Source organism: Pseudorasbora parva, chromosome 16 (genome assembly GCF_024679245.1).
Source record: "Pseudorasbora parva isolate DD20220531a chromosome 16, ASM2467924v1, whole genome shotgun sequence".
In the NCBI taxonomy this organism is placed as follows: domain Eukaryota; kingdom Metazoa; phylum Chordata; class Actinopteri; order Cypriniformes; family Gobionidae; genus Pseudorasbora; species Pseudorasbora parva.
The window spans coordinates 43,885,860-43,912,019 of NC_090187.1; the positions used below are offsets into that span (position 1 = coordinate 43,885,860).

General features: G+C 42.3%; 1 protein-coding gene across 3 annotated transcripts in view; it reads left to right on the top strand.

Annotated features, from left to right (window-relative positions):
• nptnb (neuroplastin b) overlaps nt 1-26,160 on the top strand; it is a 79,642-nt gene that overhangs the window by 36,457 nt on the left and 17,025 nt on the right. For all 3 annotated transcript variants that reach the window (XM_067419137.1, XM_067419136.1, XM_067419138.1), the window contains 4 exons: nt 4,054-4,231; nt 9,063-9,157; nt 16,333-16,469; nt 22,669-22,942. In XM_067419137.1, the coding sequence (XP_067275238.1) occupies nt 4,054-4,231; nt 9,063-9,157; nt 16,333-16,469; nt 22,669-22,942 (684 nt within the window). The remainder of the gene's footprint in view (nt 1-4,053; nt 4,232-9,062; nt 9,158-16,332; nt 16,470-22,668; nt 22,943-26,160) is intronic.

Here is a 26,160-nt window from a genome sequence, read left to right on the forward strand (position 1 = left end):
ATGTCCCCCTTTCCTTTAGGCAGACTTTGAGGATTTCAGTAGTCACTCCTCTCCTCTCCTAATGCCCTTGAGCCTTTTGTTGTGGATGACCACAAACCCAGACAAAATCTGCCTCTTCTCCTCCTCCTCCTCCTCCTCCCTCTTTTCTTCCTCATGCCGTCCATCCTGGCTGTTTCTGTATTTCCTGTGTTGCTTCCCGTTTCTGGTGTCCTCTAGTTTTGCTTCCGTTCTTTCTGTTATTTCATATGGATATGATTTCGTCTGTTTGTTTTTGCATTGCGTGGGTTGTTTTATTGACTTCAAAGCCTGACATCGTGTGCCCTGTGTAGAGCGTAAAGCCCAACGGCGCTTTGAAGTCAAGCCGTGTTTTATCTGTGTGTATTTTGCCCTTGGAAAAGGGTGGATGGGACCAGGAAGAAGACACAAGGGGTCATTTCAGTTGTACAGCAATTCCTTATCTTAATACCGTGACACAAAAATCATAATCTTATCTCGGTGTGCCATCTGTTATAAAACTGGCCCGTGTGCCGGAGAATGCCCTTGTGCCTTCTTTGCATTGACTGTTTGCCTGCGATTCAGTAATGACATTATATTCCTCCCGCTCAGATCCACAAACGTAAAGCCAATCAGTGATTAATATGTGCATGAAGATATTCTGTCATTACTGAGAGTCGGTGTGTCTCATATTATATACATGTGACACGGCATCGCCACATGCATATAACAGGCTATACATGCTGAACACTGCAGAAAATGCTCTTCTTACTTAGTATTTTTGTCTTGTTTCTAGTCAAAATATCTAAAAATTCTCACACTAAAGCCCCTTTCACTGCACGTCGGCTCCGCAATATTCCCGGAGCATTGCCGGGTCGCCTTCTGTGTGAAAGCAACCACGTCCCGGCATTGATTACCGAATTCGACCCGGGTCGGGGACCTAGTAATATTGCGGGGTTCGACCCGGGACGAGCGCTGTGTGAACAAAAGCCGAAACTAATGCCGCAACGTGTGCGTAGTTATCGTGCGACTCCTAGAGCTTGTTTCTTCAATAACACAACCCTGCAGTGCCAGAAGAGCTCGTCTGTGTTTTAAACGCAGAGAGTGTTCGGATACAAAAGAAACTAAAATTAAACAAGCAGAAATGAGCGCAAACTGGACACAAGTCGAGACCACGGAGCTCCTTACTATCCGCGCTGAAGCGGAGATCGCTCGCCGTTATACGTCACATCCGGATGTCACGTGTCAACTCGACCCGGGACCGTTACGGGTTGTGTGTGAAAGCGCACATATTACGGTATTTCGCTGGCTGAAGCCCCTTTCACACTGCGATTCCGGCAAATACACGGATAATGTGACCCGGCATTTGTTCCCGGGCCGCTAGATTTGGTCCATTCATACTGCCAGCGAAATACCGTAATATGAGCGCTTTCACACACAACCCGTAACGGTCCCGGGTCGAGTTGACGCGTGACATCCGGATGTGACGTATAACGGCGAGCGATCTCCGCTTCAGCGCGGATAGTAAGGAGCTCCGTGGTCTCGACTTGTGTCCAGTTTGCGCTCATTTCTGCTTGTTTAATTTTAGTTTCTTTTGTATACGAACACACTCTGCGTTTAAAACACCGACGAGCTCTTCTGGCACTGCAGGGTTGTGTTATTGAAAACACAATCTCTAGGAGTCGCACGATAACTACACACACGTTGAGGCATTAGTTTCGGCTTTTGTTCACACAGCGCTCGTCCCGGATCGAACCCCGCAATGTTACTAGGTCCCCGACCCGGGTCGAATTCGGTAATCAATGCCGGGACGTGGTTGCTTTCACACAGAAGGCGACCCGGCAATGCTCCGGGAATATTGCGGGTCCGACGTGCAGTGTGGAAGGGGCTAGTGTGAATGGACCAAATCTAGCGGCCCGGGAACAAATGCTACGTCGCATTATCCGTGTATTTGCCGGAATCGGAGTGTGAAGGGCTTTAGAAACATTTACTAGACAAGCAAAAGTAATTGTCTTGTTTGGGGGAAAAAACTCAAAATGAAGAGAGTTTTTGCTTAAAATAAGATAAATAATCTGCCAATGGGGAGAGAAAAATAATCTTAATTCAACCAGAAAACAAGATTATTTTTCTCTCCCCATTGGCAGATTATTTATCTTATTTTAAGCAAAAACTCTCTTCATTTTGAGTTATTTTTCCCAAAACAAGACAAAAATACTAAGTAAGAAAAGCATTTTTGCAGTGAAGCGCTGTGGATAAGAATGTATAGTTTGTCGAGAGATTTCTGGTGGTCTTGTCGAGCTTCATAGGTCCAGCGTGCTTGTGTGTAGAGGCTTTAGCGTTAATACGCTCACCCCCAAACTTCTCTTCACAGTTTTCTTCCTTGACGGAATAATCGATGGCTTGTTGTTGGCTGAGGATTGTGGGGAGGAAATCAAATCCAGCGATTGACCATTAAACCCTTTCCTCTTAGCAGGTGTCCTCCAGATGACCTTCGGCAGGATCTCCACACAGATATTGACAGATATATACTGGGAGAATGAGGCGTTGAGGTGAGGGTAGGCTCTCTGACGCTGGCCTAGAGAGAGAATATTAGCCGTAACGTTCTCCTCGGATAAAGCAAACTGCAGGAGAAGGTGTGAGGAATGCTAATTGGCTCATCCGACGCTCCTCCCCCAGAGCGGGAATGATATCTAGAGGTTTACTGTACAAGCCAATCACTGGGATTATTTTCCTTCTGGGTGCTGGGGTTGCTACGGTAGAGCTGCTCAAAGCACACACACACACACGTTTGTTTTTGTGAAATTTGGGAACATTCCATAGGCGTACTGGTTTTTATACTGCACAACCCATATTTTCTATCCCCTTACACTGCCCCTAAACATACCCATCACACACACACACACACACACACACACACAGCCCCTGCCCCTAAACATACCCATCACACACACACACACACACACAGCCCCTGCCACTAAACCTACCCATCACACACACACACACACACAAACACACACACACACACACACACACACACACACACACACACACACACACACACACACACACACACAGCCCCTGCCCCTAAACCTACCCATCTCACACACACACTGCCTCTTAACCTACCCATCACACACACACACACACACACTGCCCCTAAACATACCCATCACACACACACACACACACACACACACACACACACACACACAGCCCCTGCCACTAAACCTACCCATCTCACACACACACACACACACACACTGCCCCTTAACCTACCCATCACACACACACACACACACTGCCCCTGCCCCTAAACATACCCATCACACACACACACACACACACACACACTGCCCCTTCCCTAAACATACCCATCACACACACACACACACACACACACACACACACACACACACTGCCCCTAAACATACCCATCACACACACACACACACACACACACACACACACACACTGCCCCTTCCCCTAAACATACCCATCACACACACACTGCCCCTGCCCCTTAACCTACCCATCACACACACACACACACACACACACACACACACACACAGTCCCTGCCCCTAAACATACCCATCACACACACACACACACACACACACACACTGCCCCTGCCCCTAAACATACCCATCACACACACACACACACACACACACACACACACACACACACACACACACACACTCTCCCTGCCCCTAAACATACCCATCACACACACACACACACACACACACTGCCCCTAAACATACCCATCACACACACACACACACTGCCCCTGCCCCTGCCCCTAAACCTACCCATCACACACACACACACACACACACACTGCCCCTGCCCCTAAACTTAGCCATTTTTACGTTCTCATAAACTTTACCTTCTCATCTTTGGGTGAACTAGACCTTTAATCAAGATTATTCAACTTCATTTACAGTGTGTTGTGTCCATTCTCCACACAGGTACACGTCCAGGAGGGCCTCAAGGAAACATAAGCGTTCGTAATGTTGTGTTCTCTAAATGTCCAGGACTTTGCCTTTGTTTCAGAGCCACGAATCAATGCTTCCGATCAGGAGATTTTGCAGCCTAAAGGCGGGCAGGAGTTACCCATCATCCTTCAGTGTAACCTCACGAACTCGCACAGCACCCATCAGGAAACCTTCTGGATGAAGAACGGCCAGGAGATTGCCAAGACAAAGACGGAGCACAAACACACAGTGTTCAAGTGAGATTTCAATGGAAAATTTGCTTTCTTTGCTTTGGGTTTACCAACTGAATGTCTTCTGCATCTGTGGCATGCTGTCAATTACCACAGATTAATCATTTCATCCCTCGGATTATAGCAACGAACAGGAAACTTGCTTAAATTGATAGATTAAGGAGTTCCAGTAGTTTAGCAGGCAGCACTGCAAATAAACGCTTAAAATATGCAATCTACTACAAATACACCCGGCTGACCGCTGGATGACTCTCATGAAAATGTGTTATATTATATTATATATGAAAATGTGTTATTTATCTATAAAGATCCGGTTAAAAAGAATGATTCGTTCGCGAACCGGACATCACTAGGGGTAAAGCAGTGGTCGGAGGTGAGGCACAATCTCACAATAAAATAACAATACATTTGCTACTTAACAGATGTGTTTTATTAACGCCAACATCTGCCCCGACCCTAAACATGCCCTTACAATAATGCAGATACGGTCATTAAATGAGGCGATATTGATGTGCGCATGCCCAGTGCCCGTCGTTGTATCCCTTAACTCTTTCACCATGCTGGACGTAGTGTGATGACATCACCGTTTCAGAAAATATACGGATTCGCTGTACACACGAAAACGGAAGATGATCGTTTTCAGATTTATCCGCTTTGGGACCCGGTTTCAAAAAATATCGAATTCGTTCTTCCAAAACGCCGGATCCGCCTGGACGAAACGCTGATACGGTACAAAATGTATACGTATACAGCTAAACGCATCAAATACACAGAATGATGTACAGATGTCCGTCTTTAGTGAGTATTCACATAAACACAGTCGGTTGTGTCTAACGCGAATATAAATAGTGCAATAGTACGCATGCAAATATTATGAGATCTAAATGTCATTGGTTTAACCAAAAGCTGGAGATTTTGTGATATTCGATCTTATGTTAGGCTATGTGTGTGTGTTGATCAGTTTAAAAAGAAAATACATGTCTAAATGAGATGGTTTGAATGATCCACTGGCCTGTCGATCTCTTAAAGGTGCACTATGCAGCTTTCCGTCCACTAAAGGGCGCCTATTCTTAACAAATGCGTAGTTTGATGACGCAAAGTGTGAGCGCAGCATCTTGGGACATGTGGTCTTCACCTCACAGCCGGTGGAAAACAGGACTCGGGCAGAAATCACGTTCATGCATGCGGTTATTAACGTTACGGTAGAGAAGCAGAGCAGGACCGAGTGTTGAGGAGCTGAGCACGGCCGCTGGAGCGATTTTTAAACAAATTCCCGCCTCGCGAATACCGGGACTTTTATTATGACGGGACGGGACACAGTCGCCGGGCGCTTGCACTGATCCGCTCTTCCAGTTATGATTATGAGGTAAAGCAGCTCTGTTTATCATATTAGATACATTTAAGTGTGTTTAACATGATGTTATGACGTCCCTCTGTGCGTTCACTTGTTCACACTGCTAAGAGTAAAGCGCTCCTGCTAAATAAAAGCCGAAACCGAGGCTAGCGCAGATATGACGCGATTGACAGGCGACTCCCTCAAACGCTATGCTGACACGTCCCGGTCCTCAGTTAAAATAGCAATTTTCTCACAATTTACAAATAGTTGGAAACATCTGGGATATTGTAGGTACTCAACTGAACAAAATATATAACACTGGCCTAGTGGTTTTTGGATATTTTACTGCAAAAATACTACATAGTTCACCTTTAAGAAGTCTTAAAGTCAGAATAGTGACAGATGCTTCTTGGCTAGATTTGATGGTTCTTCATCAGTTTTATAAGCAAAGTAATTACAAAGTTCACTTCTACTCCTCTCTTTATTAATTTGTTTTGAGCATCTTGAGTGAGATTCAACCATAGACCGTAAAAAAATATGGACGACGCAACATCACCCGTTTCCGCTTGCCATAGTTGAAGCTTTCAGGCGGCGGCCATCTTGTGACCGAGTCTGCGCAGTAGCGATTTCGGGCCCGGAGTTGCACAGTAAAGAGCAGGAAGGACAGCTGCGATTTCAAAAGCCCACCCACAACAATTAATTATGTTGGTGTGAAATAAACAGTTATGGAAATGTAGAAATTAAAGCTAAAACTCCAATCTGCTCCCAAAAATCCCGAAAAAAGTCTGTTAGTGCCTCAGTGCCAACTTCACTCAGAGAAGCCGTCGATCTCAGCTTTCAATGATGACGTCACACACCCGTTTTTATATCATCAAATATAAGTAAAACTAAACTTATTTTAAAAACGAACACTTGAAATGAAATCATCGTGATGTTGACGGCCTTCAATGACAAACTAACTTTGGGGAAAAAATATTTGAAGTGTAATTTTATTGTTTAGTTTGCCTCGCGTCCATTAGAAAACACTGAGGGGCGGCTATACTGGGACCGGCCACCGGGGGGCGATCGAGGCGCAAAAGCTTCAGTTTCTGAGAGGGAGACTGCAGGCTTGGATTCAACTGCTTCATCCATTTTGTTCGTCTGTTGTTGCCACATTTGCCGGTTGTTTCGGGTCAGTTTAGGTTGCGTGCGCTGCCATCTAGCGGTGATCTTCGGAAAAGCAGCATGCACCTGTGTGCAAAATCATGATATCGTACTGTTTTAAATAAAATATATACCTGTATTTTTCCAGTACCGGTATACCGCGCATCCCTAATAGGTATACAGCTAAATGTGTCTCTGTGTGGACAGGGCCTTAGTGAAACATCACGAGATACTCTGAGGACGATCAGGATGTTCAAGCACAAAATCTCTTTAGTAACACGTCTCATCAGAGCTGAGCCTCAGCCACTGAAGCCCCCCCAGACCCTTCAGAAAGCCAGTGATGTGGCGAAAGGCGATGTGCTGTCAGACTGCATGTCACCGGCTCCACAGAGACACTTCCACCCTGAACAGACAGCAGAGCGCCGGAAGCTCTTACACTGCGTAATCAAGTCCCCCGTACATGTTCCCAGTGCACCGCGCTGCCAAAGTACATCTCCACCTGAAAACTGCTTTCTGAAAACATTGTCATAATAGGGTTCTCTCCCTGGTGATTAATAATGTAACATATTTTGATGATTAACATTGGCTCTTAAAGTAACAGCGCGCCCAAAAATGCTTCATTGCCGTGCCAAATCTGTACGCTATTATTTTACTTACATACACTATATTGCCAAAAGTATTAGGACGCCCCTCTAAATCACTGAGTTCAGGTGTTCAATCTCTTCATGGCCACATTTACATTTACATTTATGCATTTGGCAGACGTTTTTATCCAAAGCGACTTACATTGCATTTTTAAGGAACACTTTTTACATTTTTGTCAATTCTTGCTTTCCCTGGGAATCGAACACCTAACCTTGGCATTGCTAGTGCCACGCTCTACTGGTTGAGCTACAGGAAAGCCCTCAGGTGTATAAATCCAGCTCTCGGCCTGCAGACGCTTCTACACACATTAGTGAAAGAATGGGTCGCTCTCAGGAGCTCGGTGAACTCAAGCGTGGGGCCGTGATAGGCTGACACCTGTGCAATAAGTCCATTCCTGACATTTCCTCACGACTAAATATTCCACGCTCAACTGTTAGTGGGATTATAACAAAGTGGAAGCCATTGGGAACAACAGCAACTCAGCCACAAAGTGATAGGCCACGTAAAATCACAGAGCAGGGTCAGCGCATGCACAGTGCGCAGAAGTCACCAACTTTCTACAGAGTCAACAGCTCCAGACCCCCAAACTTCTGTGGCCTTCAGATGAGCTCAAGAACAGCGTAGAGAGCTTCATGGAATGGGTTTCCATGGCCGAGCAGCTCATCCAAGCCTTACATCACCAAGAGCAATGCAAAGCGGAGCAAAGGAGTGGAGTAAAGCAGCCGCCACTGGACTCTAGAGCAGTGAGACGTGTTCTCTGAGCGACCAATCACGCTTCAGTCTGACAATCCCATGGACGAGTCTGGGTTTGGCGGTTGCCAGGAGAACAGGACTTGCCTGACTGCATTGTGCCGAGTGTAAAGTTTGGTGGTGGGAGGATTATGGGGTGGGGTTGTTGTTCAGGGCTTAGCCTCTTAGTTTGAGTCAAAGGAACTCTTAATGCTTCACCAAGACATTTTGGACAATTTCATGCTCCTATCTTTGTGGGATCAGTTTGTGGACGGCCCCTTCCTGTCCCAGCATGACTGCGCTCCAGTGCTCAAAGCGTCGCTCCATAAAGACATGGATGAGGAGTTTGGTGTGGAGGAACTTGACTGGCCTGCTCAGAGTCCTGAGCTCAACCCGATAGAACAGCTTTGGGATGAATTAGAGCGGAGACTGAGAGCCAGGCCTTCTCGTCCAACATCAGTGCCTGACCTCACAAATGAGCTTCTAGAAGAATGGGCAAAAATCCCCATAAACACACTCCTAAACCTTGAGGAAAGCCTTCCCAGAAGAGCTGGAGCTGTTAGAGAGGGTGGGCCGACTCAACGGATTAACAATGGGAAGCTCATGTGTGTGTAAAGGCAGGCGACACAAAACTTTTAGGCAATACAGTGTATTATTATATTTCAAATCTTCTTAAGTAAAGTTGTTATTTGCTGAAAATGTATTCAGGATCAGTGGTGTTTTCCAGATGTTGCACCCTTTTTTTTTATATGAAAAAAGATTTTCTGAGAATAATGATTACCTTCTTTCTGTTCTCGTATCTCATGATTCGATTCCCAGGGAAATGCATGTGCATGTAATTTTTCCTCACACATCTTTTGGAGACTTAAAATATACTGCAATCAGTGTAAGCGTGATGTATGTTTTTGTCGACTGTTCTTTTAAGACTTGGGAAATTGTTCTACTTTAGAGTTGACAGTGATTGTTGTGTTTCTTGTTTTGTAGGTTAAGTAAACCGAGGGCAGAGGATTCTGGTGAATACATGTGCGTTTACACCTTTAAATCGTCTCCAAATGCCAATGCTTCCATTGAGGTCAAAGGTAAGAAATCCTGTCAAAAACTCATTAACACACCGTTAACACCATCGAAAAGCTGTTGCCAGCTAGTAGAGACCTAACCCGTGTTATAATTAGGCATTGTTTGGAGTTGTAATTAGCCTCTCTTCACCTTAAAATAATCTCCCGTGAGAGCAACAGTTCTGCTCGGACTCAATCCAGACGGTCACGTCCTGAATTCTCACTGACGGTGAAGCCGTCTCGTTAGCCGTTCGTCCGCGCGGCGGGGGGGGGGCTAATGTCACCCGGATAGCTGCTGTCACTCATCATCAGGACTGCCATCCGGCCTGGACTTCATAACGAGACTAACGTGCTGCGACTGAACATGACGACTCCAGAGAGGGAGGAAAAATCACTCGCGGAAATGTTTTTGTAATTCTCATGATTCTCACTGGTGTTTCTCATTAGATTCTTGTTATTGTACAGCGCCTTTTACCGTAAAAAAAAAAAATTATACTATGATTTTCAACATTTACATTTTTAAATGTATTTTTTTTAATGTAAATAATCACAAATTAGTATAATTATAGCATTGTTTATTTGCACATTGCTAATGATATATATATATAATCATAACATTTAATTTTATTTTAAATAAATATTTTAATTTACATTTAAATGAACATAAATTAGTCCCTGACAATATACCAATATACAATTAAAGATAAAAAGATTTTTTTTATTACAATAAAAACTGCAATACTGTAATTGTTTTTTGTTTTTTTAATGTTTTAAATGTTTAAATGTATAAAATATTATATATATATATATATATATATATATATATATATATATATATATATATATATATATATATATATATATAAAGCACAAATTAGTATCTGATATATAATTATACACATTGCTAAAGATTTTTGTAATTATTTAAATTTTAATTTAACTAAGCATAAATTATTACCTGACAAATAGAATCGTTTTTTTGTTGTATGTTTTATTTATAAAAACTGTAACATTGTGATTTTTGTTAAATTTAAATATCCATTTTTATTTTATAAATTAAAAGTTTAATCACAATAATAAAGAAACTTAGTTTTTTTAATTTATAACATTTTAATTTAAATACGCATAAATTATTACCTGAAAAAAAGTATTTTTTGCATATTACAAAAATATATTTATTTATTTATTTGAAATCTGCTCGATCCAGGCGTGATGTTTAGTGAGAAGCGCTCATTTGGATGTTCTGCATATGAAGTGGATTGTGATCTGCAGTCCCTCGCAGCTCCAGCCCCAGAGACCGGCACAGTCTGAGCTTGCCTGTGTGTTCCTCACAGTTAAGCCAATTTGTTGTGACATCGCTGTCAAGCACACTGAGCATGCCCAGACCGTCATGTCAAGGCTCACTTTAAGCGTTGCCTGGTTACGTAACGCGATGATGTCGCTGTCCGCTTTGGCCGTGCTTTTCTGCCCGCAGCCTGCGAGATGACAGCGCAGCTCCAGTGTGCCACAAGCACCGTCCTGCTACACACACACACACACACACAGCCCCTAAACCTACCCATCACAGGAAACATTCTGCATTTTTACTTTCTCAAAAAAACTCATCCTGTATGATTTATAAGCATTTTGAAAACTGGCTGGTCCCCACAATGTAATGTAAACAAGGGCGCACACACACACACACACACACCATCCTCACGTACTGTCCCTGCCCTATTTATGTCTCTTTACATGCACAACTGGAGACACAAGACGCCTGATGAGCTTCATATCAGGCTGGGTTAAATTCACCAGTCAGCGCTGATTTGATGTTAGAAAGTATTTTGGTGAATATTTTATAATGTCTCCTCATTTTGCAAAAAGGAGAAAATGACTAAATGAAAACCGGACCAGGACATATTTCACCACGTAATCAAATGAACAAAAATTATAATATTTTGTACTTTTGTAATTCAAAATAAGTAATTATTTCTATTAATATTTTAAAAAACAAACTGCAAAAAGAAAATCACACCTATTTTATGACTGATGATTGTTTCTCATTACTTTAATACAGTAGTTTTTACTGCAATGTATTTTAATCTGCAGTCCATCAAATAGTGATGTTCAAATACTATACAGTTTAAATAATGTATAAATAATGTCACATGAAAATAATGTTACAAATACATTTCACCACAGTATATTTAATGGAAATTATTATTAATTATTGCAATATTAATTATTATATTATATACACGTACATGTATTGATAATAATAATTATTATTATTTTGTAATTTATTAAATTAATAATATATAATTAATTAATTATATATTAAATAATTATATTTTAATTTATATACAGTGAGGAAAATAAGTATTTAAACACCCTGGTATTTTGCAAGTTCTCCCACTTGGAAATCATGGAGGGCAGAAATCACAATATATGATTTTTTTAACTATTTATTTGTATGATACAGCTGCAAATAAGTATTTGAACACTTGTCTATCAGCTAGAATTCTGCCCCTCAAAGACCTGTTAGTCTGCCTTTAAAATGTCCATCTCCACTAAATTTATTATAAAGTTTATTATAAATTAGATGCACCTGTTTGAGGTTCTGCATAAAGACGCCTGTCCACCCCATACAATCAGTAAGAATCCTACTACTAACATGGCCAAGACCAAAGAGCTGTCCAAAGACACTAGAGACAAAATAGTACACCTCCACAAGCCTGGAAAGGGCTACGGGGATATTCCCAAGCAGCTTGGAGAAAAAAGGTCCACTGTTGGAGCAATCATTAGAAAATGGAAGAAGATAAACATGACTTTTAATCTCCCTCGGACTGGGGCTCCATGCAAAATCTAACCTCGTGGGGTCTCAATCATCCTAAGAAAGGTAAAAATCAGCCCAGAACTACACGGGAGGAGCTGGCCAATGACCTGAAAAGAGCTGGGACCACCGTTTCCTGTTGGTTATACACTAAGACGTCATGGTTTGAAATCATACATGGCACGGAAGGTTCCCCTGCTTAAACCAGCACATGTCCAGGCCCGTCTTAAGTTTGCCAATGACCATTTGGATGATCCAGAGGAGTAATGGGAGAAAGTCATGTGGTCAGATGAGACCAAAATATAACTTTTTGGTCATAATTCCACTAAATGTGTTTGGTAGAAGAAGAATGATGAGTACCATCCCAAGAATACCATCCCTACTGTGAAGCATGGGGGTGGCAGCATCATGCTGTGGGGGTGTTTTTCTGCGAATGAGACAAGGTGACTGCACTATTAAGGAGAGGATGACCAGGGCCATGTATTGCGAGATTTTGGGGAGACAACCTCCTTCCCTCAGTTAGAGCATTGATATATGCATACCATGGTCTGTCTGAATACTCGATTCTGATTGGCTGGAAGGTGTGTAATAAAAGTGTTTAAAGCACAGATAGTTATGATATCAGTTCTATATAAATGCACTGCTTTTACTGAATCAAACACACACACACTTACACACGGAGGTTGTAAAAAAAATCTTGTAATTTAAAAATATAAGTTACACTTATAACATGTGAAATATAAGCTCTGCATGTTCTTGAGCGGTTTGAGATTCACCTGAATACTAGAAATGTCCTCGAGCTCATAAATATCAGATGAATATGAGGTTGTGTTGAGGTTCAGGTTGAATGTGGCCCATCATGCAGTCTGTTCACCCCCAACTGCTCATGTCTTTGGCACGCGCTCTCGCTCTCTCTCTCTCTCTCTCTCTCTCTCTGTCTCTCTCTCTCTCTCTCTCTCTCTCTCTCTCTCTCTCTCTCTCTCTCTCTCTCTCTCTCTCTCTCTCTCTCTGAGGCAACAGATGGAGGTCTGCATGATGGGATGGGTTGGGATTAAGGCTCTGGATTCACTCCCAGCGTTTCTAATGGCAGGAGTTTACTGTCCACTATCATAATCTGCCCTGTGCATGCACATTTCAAGGTTTACGCGCTGAAGTCTTTTTAAATGGGAATATAATGTGATGTTTGTGCACAGTAATCAAAGATCGGCCTAATCGAATTAAACCACATCCCAGCCTGCACCTTTACGCGTGTTTATATTTAGTAAGGCATTATTAAGGAAGGATGACGGTCTGCCATCTGTCGTGAGCGTGACTCATTTTTACTCCATACATTGCCCAGCATGAGTTCCTGTCTCGATTCTAGTGTATATTTTCCATCTGTTGGCGATTTCATTCGGTTTCAGTTACACAAGCTCTTTCCTTTCAAGGCAAACGAGATGCTCCACAAATAGCAGCGTATAACGGCTATCAGTATCCGACACCGTTCCCGAGCTCTGCCCAGCATTGATCACACACTTCCGCTGCACATCACTAGTGGAGGTTTGGAAGATGATGTGAATTTGGGGAAAAATGTGTTTGTCATGAAAATGTCACAATATATAAAAAGGGCTTCATTCTCTTTTTGCAAATATTACAAAATTGAAAATAATTCAAAATTTACAAAAATACATTTAATTTATTTTCAGAAAAAAATATATCCACACTGATCAGGGGTTACATTATGAAGTGAATAACTCTGATGATCTCTTCATCACGGCTCCTGTTAGTGGGTGGGATATATTAGGCAGCAAGTGAACATTTTGTCCTCAGAGTTGATGTGTGTGAAGCAGGAGAAATGGGCAAGCGTAAGGATTTGAGCGAGTTTGGCCAGATTGTGACGGCTAGACGACTGGGTCAGAGCATCTCCAAAACTGCAGCTCTTGTGGGCTGTTCCCGGTCTGCAGTGGTCAGTATCTATCAAAAGTGCTCCAAGGAAGGACCAGTGGAGAACCGGCCACAGGGTCATGGGCGGCCAAGGCTCATTGATGCACGTGGGGAGCGAAGGCTGGCCCGTGGGGTCCGATCAAACAGACGAGCTACTGGAGCTCAAACTGCTCCAGAAGTTAATGCTGGTTCTGGAGGCAGTGTGATGCTTTGGCCAATGTTCTGCTGGGAAACCTTGGGTCCTCCATCCATGTGGATGTTACTTTGACACGCTCCACCTACCTAAGCATTGCTGAGACCATGTTCAGCCTTTCATGGAAACAGTATTCTGGTGGCTGTGGCTCTTCCAGCAGGATAATGCTCCTGACACAAAGCACAAATGCTTCAGGAATGGTTTGAGGAGCACAACAACCAGTTTGAGGCGTCGACTCGGCCTCCAGATTCTCCAGATCTCAATCCAATCGAGCATCTGTGGGATGTGCTGAACAAACAAGTCCAAGCCATGGAGGCCCCAACTCGCAACTTACAGGACGTAAAGGATCTGCGGCTAACATCTTGGTGCCAGATACCACAGCACACCTTCAGGGGTCTAGTGGAGTCCGTGCCTCGACGGGTCAGCAAAAGGGGGACTAACACAATACTAGGAGGTGGTGATCGGGGTATATATATATATATGACATATGTATATAATGTGTAGTTAGAAATATAAATGAATTATAAAAGCAGGCGAGGTGATGAAGTGTAAGGTAGAAAGTGGCATTTGTGTTTGGAAGGAGGCCGATTTATTGTGTCAAAGAGGCGCTGTGAGTGAGGATAATGCCGAGCTAAGCTCTCCATCGCTCCTCTGCTCGCGACACACACACACACACACACACACACACTCTATCCTCAGAAGGCACGTGTGCACCATAATTAGAGCTGATGATGTCAGCCAAGTTCCAATCCACGCCTTCTCCATCCTACACGTTCACGCTCAGAGATTCGCTTCATCCTGCTTAATTGCACGGAGGGAATTACGGCAATTTCGGAGATTAGCGGCGGCTGCAGAAGGTGCTGCGCGTTTAAACCAGCGAGGCGGTGGTGTGTGTGTGTGTGTGGGGTGGGGGGAATCATATCCAGTATTTCTTAATTCCGGGGAATATTGGAGCGCGGGTGTTTGTGACATTGAGCTCTGTATTATCCAGCGAAGGGGAATGACGGTGACTCAGCACATCAGAGAGGGGAAGCCTGAATTACTGCGCCCGCGGGGGGTTGCTTTTAATTAAGACTGCGCCATCTCATTTACGTCAGTCATTTGCGGTGTTAGGATACACAATTATGCAAGCATGGTTAAGATTTTAAAAGAAAATTAGTTTTTTTTTCTTCATCCAAAATTTAATGAGTGGCTGTATGCTTATGTATTTGTTCAGTATTGTCTTATTTTCCAGTACAAATATCTAAACATTTAAAAAATGAAGAAACATTTACTTAAAGGTGCAGTGTGTAGTATTTATGAGGATCTATTAACAGAAATGCAAAATGTTTTCAGTGGAGTATAAATACCTTATATAATGAACCGTTATGTTTTTATTACCTTAGAATGAGCCGTTTCTATGTACACACACCCGCGGGTCCTTTACAGTGAAGTCGCCATTTTGCGCCGCCATGTTTCTACGGTAGCCCTAAAGGGACAAACTTCTCTACAGAGTGCTAGTCACGCTCTGCTGTCTCAGACGACGGCCTTTTGGTCCTGTGTCGGCCACCGTAGCTTCTGTATGTGCTTCGAAAGGGAGGGGTGAGCGGATGCAATTCACAACCTCACCACTAGATGCTGCTAAAATGTACACACTGCACCTTTAATGCAAAATGGCACAATATATTAAGTTGTTTTTTAATTTAAGTGAGAAGAAATATGGGCTCAGAAAGATGACCCCATATTTTATGTCTGGATAAGATATTGCTGACTCATTTTGGGATCATCAGCATATGCAAATTTCTGTCCAATCAGATGCGGTCTTGAATTAGAATGCCCCGCCCCCCTGTGCAACCTACTTCAAACTTGTTCATAATTAATTTCTGTGATGATACTACTTTGCTTTATACATAAACATTTGATTTGTCCCATCCTGACTTCCTGCTGCAAATTATAATATTATTAGGATATATTATTAAAGTAAATGTGGCCAGTTTTTGAATATCATCAGGTTACTCCATTCAAATTATGTTCATGGTGAAATTGTATGAAAGTCATTGGAAAACAAGTCGATGGTTATGTGAAGGCAAATAAAGTCACAATTTTTTTCTAAGAACTGACCATGTAAAATGATGAAAAATCACATCACATGACCCAAATAATAAACAGCATGTCTAGACCAGAGAACGAGAGTTTAGAACAAGGTGTAAAGCAAAGGGACAAGCGGAAATCTGAGAGATGTAAACGCAATAGTATAAACTAAACCTGCCGGTCTTTTCTCTCTCTGTGCAGCTGCTCCTGAAATCTTGGGCCACAAACGAAGTGAGAACAAAAAAGAAGGAGAAAATGCGACGCTGCACTGCAAGGCGGTGGGATACCCGCATCCTGTGTGGCTGTGGAGAAAGAAAGTGGGCCGAGGGTCTTACATCGTACGTATCCCAAACACATCTCGTACTGAGAGTTTGGAAGCATTACTATTTTGGTAACACTTTATAATAATGGTCCGTTATTAATAGATAACAATGCAGAGAGTAATGCAGGACTAATGCGTAGCACTGCATTAACACTTCAGCTACTATTATTAACTAATATAGAAACAAGCTGAACTAATCAGTGAGTAATATTGAATTTAGGAGATAGTTCCTTATTAAGTAAACAATAATTACTGAGATTAGCCTCATTAATAACTATTAACTAACTGACCAATGATCACATTATTGTGTGTCTGAGATGTAATTAATCATATTCTTTACTCTGAATAAAGTCATAAAATGCATCACTAATACTTAAGTGTTATCTGGTCATTATGCAGGAGCTACTGAGCATTCTGGAGCATTATTTTAAAGTGGGAAATATGGTTTTCACATTAAAATAATGATCAGATCACCAGAAGTCCTTGAAGAGTGATTGGGTACTTGAGTAGCGATGCATTTTATGACCACATTGACAATAAAAAAAGACAATTTCTCACATCTCACACTTGTTAATGTTGTGATTAATAATTAATTAGTAATTCTTTAGAATTTATTATTGTTACCTATTAGTTATTAGTGATGCCAGTCTTATTCAGTAGCTATTAATTAGCTAATAAGAAACTATCTTTGTCCTGAATTTAATATTACTGATTAGTTCAGCTTGTTTCTATATTAGTTAATAATAGCTGAAGTGTTAATGGGCCCTATCTTGCACCCGGCGCAATTGACTTTGTACACCGCCGCCGCATGTGTCATTCCTATTTTGCACCGGCGCAAAGCGCGCTTTTCCCTCCACAGAAGCACGTCGCTAAACTAGTGAATGAACTTGCGCTCCCTGGGCGGTTCAGCGCAAAAAAGGAGGCGTGTTCCGGCGCAAACAATCCCTGGGGCTATTCTGCTGTTCCATTAAACAATCGCGCCACTGACCAGAAAAAACCTGGTCTAAAGTCAGCGGCGCGCTGCGCGTTGTTCATTATGCTATTTTAAGGGCGCATGCTTGACCATAATGTATAGCGTGCACAACGCGCAGACACTTTGCTCATGTAATCTACACAGATGCAACAGTTATTTTTGCAAATCATAAATTGTTACACTAAAGAAATATGAACACATGAGATGACGGAAATCATTGTGGTGTGCCACGAAGATGTGAAAAAATAGGCATAAATCTAGCTTACAAATTATTCAGGCTAATTGTAGTAATTAAGGATCAGACCTGTTTGCCCAATAGTGGCAAGACATATATGTATATAAGGACATCTGTCAGATTGGTTTGTCCGCCAAGAACCAGGAAACAAAATCGACTGAAAAACTGAAAAAACTGTTTAACCGACGCTATTTTGGGCGGGTTTCTCCCGTCCCCATACAACACAACTCCTCTGTCCTTCACTGCTCTTACGAAAGGAAAATATATTAACCAATATATTACTTGAAATATATTTTAATATATTGTAAATATATGGAATAATATATTGATGGTATTATAAAATATATTATATATTCATGTGATTGATAGATATAAATATTAATTCCCATATATGTGAATATATTTCCTAATGTATTGCATGAAATTTTCCAATATTCTGCAATATATTTTTGTTTCGTAAGGGCTGCTCTTACAAGAACATCCGTCTCCTCGGCTGTGAACCGCTCCTGGCGTGCGTCTGGTAAATACGCCATAATAATAGCGACCCATAATGGAGCTTGCGCAGCTGCTTTTAAAGGGAATGTTGGATGCCGCTCTGATTGGTTTATTCACGTTACGCCCAAACCACACCTATGAATAATGAAGCTACTTCAGACCCATTTTAGATCAAGAGCCATTTATCCCGCCGGGAAAATAGCAACAGCGCCGAGACCCGCCCACAAAGTTACGTTGCGCTTTGACACTTGCGTTTCAGATCGTTAAAATAGGGCCCAATGTAGTGCTACGCATTAGTCCTGCATTACTTCCTGCATAGTTATCTATTAATAACAGACCATTATTATAAAGTGTTACCACTATTTTTTATGTTTTTAAAAGAAGCCTTTAATGCTCATCCAGGCTGCATTTATTTGATCAAAAATACAGAAAAAAAATGTAATATTGTGAAATATTAAAATAGTGGTCTTCTATTAATATACTTTAAAATGTAATTCATTCCTGTGATCAAAGCTGAATTTATCATTCGGACAGCTATCAATTCTTTTAGTAATCAAGTATTCTACCGATTACTCCATCGATTAATCAGATAATAATTACTTTTTTCTTTATTAAAGAGCAATACTAAACATATACGAAAAAATAAGACGGGCATCTTAAAATTAACATCTAATTTGCTTTCTTTTTAGAAAAAATAAGTTGTATTGCTGAAATTGCATACATTAATAATTGTGAAACTAAACAATTTTAATGCATACAATTGCCATTTCAAATTTCTTTAAAAGGTAAACATAGCACAATCTAAAACTAAACCAACAACCGATAAACCAAAATAATAGTAATATAAATAACAATAATGCATAAAGATTTATGCATTATTGTTGCTTAACTTTAAAGTTTCAGTTTCAGCTCAGGCATGACAAGCCTTTACTTCACTGAGCTTGACGAATTCTGTGGGCGTGGTCTCAACTGGGCGAGCTCATGAATAGTAATGAGCTCAGGCAACACCACATCAGACTGACCAGCTTTTGTAAATGGCCTGATTTCTCCGCTTATTTCTTTTCAGTGGTTAGAGCTGACAGAGGAGGGAGCAATTTATATCCACATTCACGGCATAACACAAACACATATGGACCTAACATATTATGAGTTAAAACGGTTTTGTGTGCCAGGACACCTTTAAAATGTATATTGTTAGAAACGATTTCCATCTTGAATAAATGCTGTTCTTTTTATTTATCAAAGAATCCTGAAAAAAAGTATCACTGGTTATAAAAAAATATTTATCAGCACAACCGTTTCCAACAGTGAAGACTGGAATAATGATGGTGAAAATTCAGCTTTGCATCACAGAAATAAATTATATTTGAAAGTATATTAAAATAGAAAACCATTGTTTTAAATTGCAATAATATTTCACAATATTAGTTTTTTCTGTAGTCTTGATCAAATAAATAAAAGCTTTATGAGCATGATGAACCCTAAGCTTGTGTGTGTGTGTGTGTACATACTACAATTCAAAAGTGTACAGTTGGTCAAATTACAAAAACTATTTTAAAAAGACGTCTCTTCTGCTCACCAAGGCTGCATTTATTTGATAAAAATACAATAAAAACAGTGAAATATATTATTATAATGTAAAACTGCTGTTTTCTATGTGAATATATAGTAAAGTGTGATTTATTCCTGTGATCAAAGCTGAGTTTATCATCAATACTCCAGTCTTCAGAGTCACATGATCCTTCAGATGAGGATCTGATGCTCAACACACATTTATGATTATTATCAGTGTTGAAAACAGAACAAAAAACTGCATTTATTTGCAATATAATTTTTTGTAATATTAAAATGGCCACTTTTGAGCAATTTCATGCGTCATTGCTGAATAGAAGTATTCATTTCTTTTTTCTTTTTAAATCGTGTTCACCCCAAACTTTTGTATCCTGCGATTTAAATTCAATCTTGAATGTTCTCTGTAGGGGCAACATGACTTCAGGACTTTGCGTTAACATACACGGCACTTTCTGAAGCCAAGTGGCGTGTTATCTGTACGCATTTTGAGTGTGAATGTCAACGGCGAAACGAACCATTATGTGTGTGTAGGTTTTGGGGCTGTGTGTGTGTGTGTGATGGGTAGGTTTAGGGGCAGTGTGTGTGTGTGTGTGTGTGATGGGTAGGTTTAGGGGTAGTGTGTGTGTGTGTGTGTGTGTGTGTGTGATGGGTAGGATTAGGGGTAGAGGCAGTGTGTGTGTGATGGGTAGGTTTAGGGGCAGTGTGTGTGTGTGTGATATAGGTTTAGCTGCAGTGTGTTTGTGATGGGTAGGTTTAGGGGTAGTGTGTGTGTGATGGGTAGGTTTAGGGGCAGTGTGTGTGATGGGTAGGTTTAGCTGCAGTGTGTGTGTGTGTGTGATGGGTAGGATTAGGGGTAGGGGCAGTGTGTGTGTGATGGGTAGGTTTAGGGGCAGTGTGTTTGTGTGTGTGATGGGTAGGTTTAGCTGCAGTGTGTGTGTGTTTGTGATGGGTAGGTTTAGGCGTAGGGGCAGTGTGTGTGTGTGTGATGGGTAGGTTTAGCTGCAGTGTGTGTGTGTGTGTGTGTGATGGGTAGGTTTAGCTGCAGTGTGTGTGTGTGATGGGTAGGTTTAGCTGCAGTGTGTGTGTGTGATGGGTAGGTTTAGCTGCAGTGTGTGTGTGTGTGATGGGTAGGTTTAGCTGCAGTGTGTGTGTGTTTATGAAGGGTAGGTTTAGGGGTAGGGGGCTAGGGGCAATGTGTGTATGTGTGTGATGGGTAGGATTAGGGGCAGTGTGTGTGTGTGTGTGATGGGTAGGTTTAACTGCAGTATGTGTGTGTGATGGGTAGGTTCAGCTGCAGTGTGTGTGTGTGTGTGATGGGTAGGTTTAGCTGCAGTGTGTGTGTGTGTGTGTGATGGGTAGGTTTAGCTGCAGTGTGTGTGTGTGTGTGTGATGGGTAGGTTTAGCTGCTGTGTGTGTGTGTGTGTGTGTGTGTGATGGGTAGGTTTAACTGCAGTATGTGTGTGTGATGGGTAGGTTTAGCTGCTGTGTGTGTGTGTGTGTGATGGGTAGGTTTAGCTGCAGTGTGTGTGTGTGTGTGTGATGGGTAGGTTTAGCTGCAGTGTGTGTGTGTGTGTGTGTGATGGGTAGGTTTAGCTGCTGTGTGTGTGTGTGTGTGATGGGTAGGTTTAGCTGCAGTGTGTGTGTGTGTGTGATGGGTAGGTTTAGCTGCTGTGTGTGTGTGTGTGTGTGTGATGGGTAGGTTTAACTGCAGTATGTGTGTGTGATGGGTAGGTTTAGCTGCTGTGTGTGTGTGTGTGTGATGGGTAGGTTTAGCTGCAGTGTGTGTGTGTGTGTGTGATGGGTAGGTTTAGCTGCAGTGTGTGTGTGTGTGTGTGTGATGGGTAGGTTTAGCTGCTGTGTGTGTGTGTGTGTGATGGGTAGGTTTAGCTGCAGTGTGTGTGTGTGTGTGATGGGTAGGTTTAGCTGCTGTGTGTGTGTGTGTGTGTGTGTGTGTGTGTGATGGGTAGGTTTAGGGGCAGTGTGTGTGTGTGTGTGATGGGTAGGTTTAGCTGCAGTGTGTGTGTGTGTGTGTGTGTGTGTGATGGGTAGGTTTAGCTGCTGTGTGTGTGTGTGTGTGTGATGGGTAGGTTTAGCTGCAGTGTGTGTGTGTGTGTGATGGGTAGGTTTAGCTGCAGTGTGTGTGTGATGGGTAGGTTTAGCTGCTGTGTGTGTGTGTGTGTGATGGGTAGGTTTAGCTGCAGTGTGTGTGTGTGTGTGTGTGATGAGTAGGTTTAGCTGCAGTGTGTGTGTGTGATGGGTAGGTTTAGCTGCTGTGTGTGTGTGTGTGTGTGTGATGGGTAGGTTTAGCTGCAGTGTGTGTGTGTGATGGGTAGGTTTAGCTGCTGTGTGTGTGTGTGTGTGATGGGTAGGTTTAGCTGCTGTGTGTGTGTGTGTGTGTGTGTGTGTGATGGGTAGGTTTAGGGGCAGTGTGTGTGTGTGTGTGTGATGGGTAGGTTTAGCTGCAGTGTGTGTGTGTGTGTGTGTGTGATGGGTAGGTTTAGCTGCTGTGTGTGTGTGTGTGTGTGTGTGTGTGTGTGTGATGGGTAGGTTTAGCTGCAGTGTGTGTGTGTGTGTGATGGGTAGGTTTAGCTGCAGTGTGTGTGTGATGGGTAGGTTTAGCTGCTGTGTGTGTGTGATGGGTAGGTTTAGCTGCTGTGTGTGTGTGTGTGTGTGTGTGTGTGTGTGTGTGTGTGTGTGTGTGTGTGATGTGTAGGTTTAGGGGTAGGAGCAGTGTAAAAGGGATAGAATGAAACGGCGTTCATAAACACGCTAAAAATCGATTATCCGTCTATTATATGCCAAAATGGTGTATCATTCATACGCCATTTCATGAGATCAGTCTGGAAGGGGGATAGTTTACCCAATAATTAAAAAGTGTGGAATTGAATTCATAGACGATGTCCTAATCTTATATATGCCTCTGTGAAACTCTTCATGCAGGACATCGACAACAGCACTGGGCGATTCTTCATCACGAGCAGAGGAAATTTCACAGAGCTGAGTATCGTCAGTCTGGACATCAGCACAGACCCGGGCGAGTACGTCTGCAACGCCTCAAATATCATCGGCTCCAGAGAGTCCATGATCATCCTGCGGGTGCGGAGCCATCTCGCCCCGCTGTGGCCTTTTCTGGGCGTCCTGGCCGAGATCATCATCCTCGTGGTCATCATCGTGGTTTACGAGAAGCGCAAGAGGCCGGACGAGGTTCCTGACGGTAAGAGGCGCTTTCAGAAGTATTTCTGCAGTAGGATTTCCTGTAGGCGTTTGCTGATCAGGACTGGCAATACATTATCATTCAGAAGTGCTTAATGTGTCTACTGAAGTAAATTATTGCACAATAATGATCACTTATAATTACTAATTTTCCTTGATTTTAATAACACTTATTTTGTGTGAGACAGCTGCTTGCCATCTTCTCAATGAAGCTACACATCCAAATTAGACTGCTTTAGAGGGATAGTTCAGCCAAAAATGAAGTGTGATGTTTATCTACTGACCCCCGTGGTTTACGAGAAGCGCAAGGGGCCGGACGAGGTTCTTGACAGTAAAGGGGGTCGCACACCGGACGCGGAGCTCGGCGGCACGCCACGTCTTTAAAATTCGAACACATTGTTTTCAATGAGTGTACGCACACCGGTTGTTCTAGAGTTGTTCTAAATCCTAAATCCTGCCGCGCCACAGAGCGACATTTCAAGGCTTTATATTAAAAGTATATTATCGTTAAGGTATACTGATTTCACCCTTTGCTACAAGACACATTTGTTTTACATTCTAAAGTTCAACAGCTTGAATAAAGTCTATACATATTTTGGGGAAATGTATAATAAACGTAGCCTTTTAAAATGTGCGCGTCCGGTGTGCGATATCTGAGACGCTGCGCGGCGCGCCGCCGAGCTCCGCGTCCGGTGTGCGACCCCCTTAAGAGGGAACTGTATGTAAGAAATGTATTTCAATTAATCAGAAAATGGCCCTGATATGTCACTAGACATTAAGAAATTATGTTATTTCAAATACTCATAGATAATACTTATCTATAATAAAATGTGATGTTTATCTGCTATCCCCCAGGGCATCTGAGATGTAGGTGTGTTTGTTTCTTCAGGAGAACACAAATGAAGATTTTTAACTCAGCCGTTGCTCGTATAATGCGTGTCAATGGGGTGTATTTCTATGAGAGTAAAAAACACACAGACATACGAATCCATATTAAACCCTGAGGCTCGTGGAGACACACTGATGTCTTCAGACACGAAATGAGCGCTTTCTGCCAGAAACACAACAGTATTTGTGTTATGTTTTTCCCTTATATCAGACGAATCTCATCTAGTGTTCCCAGCGGCATTACTTCCGTTGAAGAAGGTCAAAATACTGGCGGGATCATAGTTATATATATATATATATATATATATATATATAGATTCCTCATTCAACCGTTCCGCGCAAGCACTAATGAGAAATTATATATATATGGTCGCAAATTTTAGCAGGCAACCTTGCCAAAATAACACACATTTTACCCCACAAACGTCATTTTGTCCGGAGAACCCCCGTCTAAAGCCCGCCCTGATGATCTCATTGGTCAGTTTCTGTTGATCTTCTGTCCGTCATCGTCTAAAGCCCGCCCTGATGATCTCATTGGTCAGTTTCTGTTGATCATCTGTCCGTCATCGGCTAAAGCCCGCCCTGATGATCTCATTGGTCAGTTTCTGTTGATCATCTGTCCGTCATCGTCTAAAGCCCGCCCTGATGATCTCATTGGTCAGTTTCTGTTGATCATCTGTCCGTCATCGTCTAAAGCCCGCCCTGATGATCTCATTGGTCAGTTTCTGTTGATCATCTGTCCGTCATCGGCTAAAGCCCGCCCTGATGATCTCATTGGTCAGTTTCTGTTGATCATCTGTCCGTCATCGGCTAAAGCCCGCCCTGATGATCTCATTGGTCAGTTTCTGTTGATCATCTGTCCGTCATCGGCTAAAGCCCGCCCTGATGATCTCATTGGTCAGTTTCTGTTGATCATCTGTCCGTCATCGTCTAAAGCCCGCCCTGATGATCTCATTGGTCAGTTTCTGTTGATCTTCTGTCCGTCATCGTCTAAAGCCCGCCCTGATGATCTCATTGGTCAGTTTCTGTTGATCATCTGTCCGTCATCGGCTAAAGCCCGCCCTGATGATCTCATTGGTCAGTTTCTGTTGATCATCTGTCCGTCATCGTCTAAAGCCCGCCCTGATGATCTCATTGGTCAGTTTCTGTTGATCATCTGTCCGTCATCGGCTAAAGCCCGCCCCTGATGATCTCATTGGTCAGTTTCTGTTGATCATCTGTCCGTCATCGGCTAAAGCCCGCCCTGATGATCTCATTGGTCAGTTTCTGTTGATCATCTGTCCGTCATCGGCTAAAGCCCGCCCTGATGATCTCATTGGTCAGTTTCTGTTGATCATCTGTCCGTCATCGGCTAAAGCCCGCCCTGATGATCTCATTGGTCAGTTACTGTTGATCATTTGTCCGTCATCGGCTAAAGCCCGCCCTGATGATCTCATTGGTCAGTTAAGGTTGATCATCTGTCCGTCATCGGCTAAAGCCCGCCCTGATGATCTCATTGGTCAGTTAAGGTTGATCATCTGTCCGTCATCGGCTAAAGCCCGCCCCTGATGATCTATTTGTGTGGCTATTGATGTTAAATTTTTATTTATTTTTTAATGAAAATTAAAAGAGACAGAGTGGTGTTTTTATGACGCATTTTGTTTTATAGTAGCCTAAAATATATATACAGGAGTGAGAGTGAGATATCATCCAGGTATCTATTTCACGCAAATGGATTCAAAATGTTCACGTGTCCAACTAGACGCGATTTATTCGCGTTTGGTATGAATGCAGAAATACACCCCATTGACATGCATTATACGACTGGCACAGAAACGGTCGGAGTTAAAAATCTTCATAAGTACCGCACGTTATATTATGTGAATATACGCAAATGGCTTTTGTGAATGTGCTTGTTAGCCCGCTGACATTAGAAATGTCTTTGAAAGAATATTTACAGAAAGCTGTGACAGAAAAATAAATGCTCTCTAGTATGAAATTTAACTGTTTAATTAACTTATGAGTTTGCATTATAAATATATTCATAAATATTGTTTATCAGAATGTGCTACAAAGAATATTTATTGTATGTTGTAATCCTGCGTTCACACCGCATGTGAATGATGCGATTCGCGCGAGTGATTTACATGTTAAGTCAATGCAGAGACGCGAATAGGCATTCTGCGGCACGATTCGCGCGAATGACGCAGCAAGAATCACGCGAATGGAGCGTCTGTTGTGTAGTGAATGTCACTCACGAATGAAGCGAATTTCACTCACGAATGAAGCGAATTTCACTCACGAATGAAGCGAATTTCACTCACGAATGAAGCGAATTTCACTCACGAATGA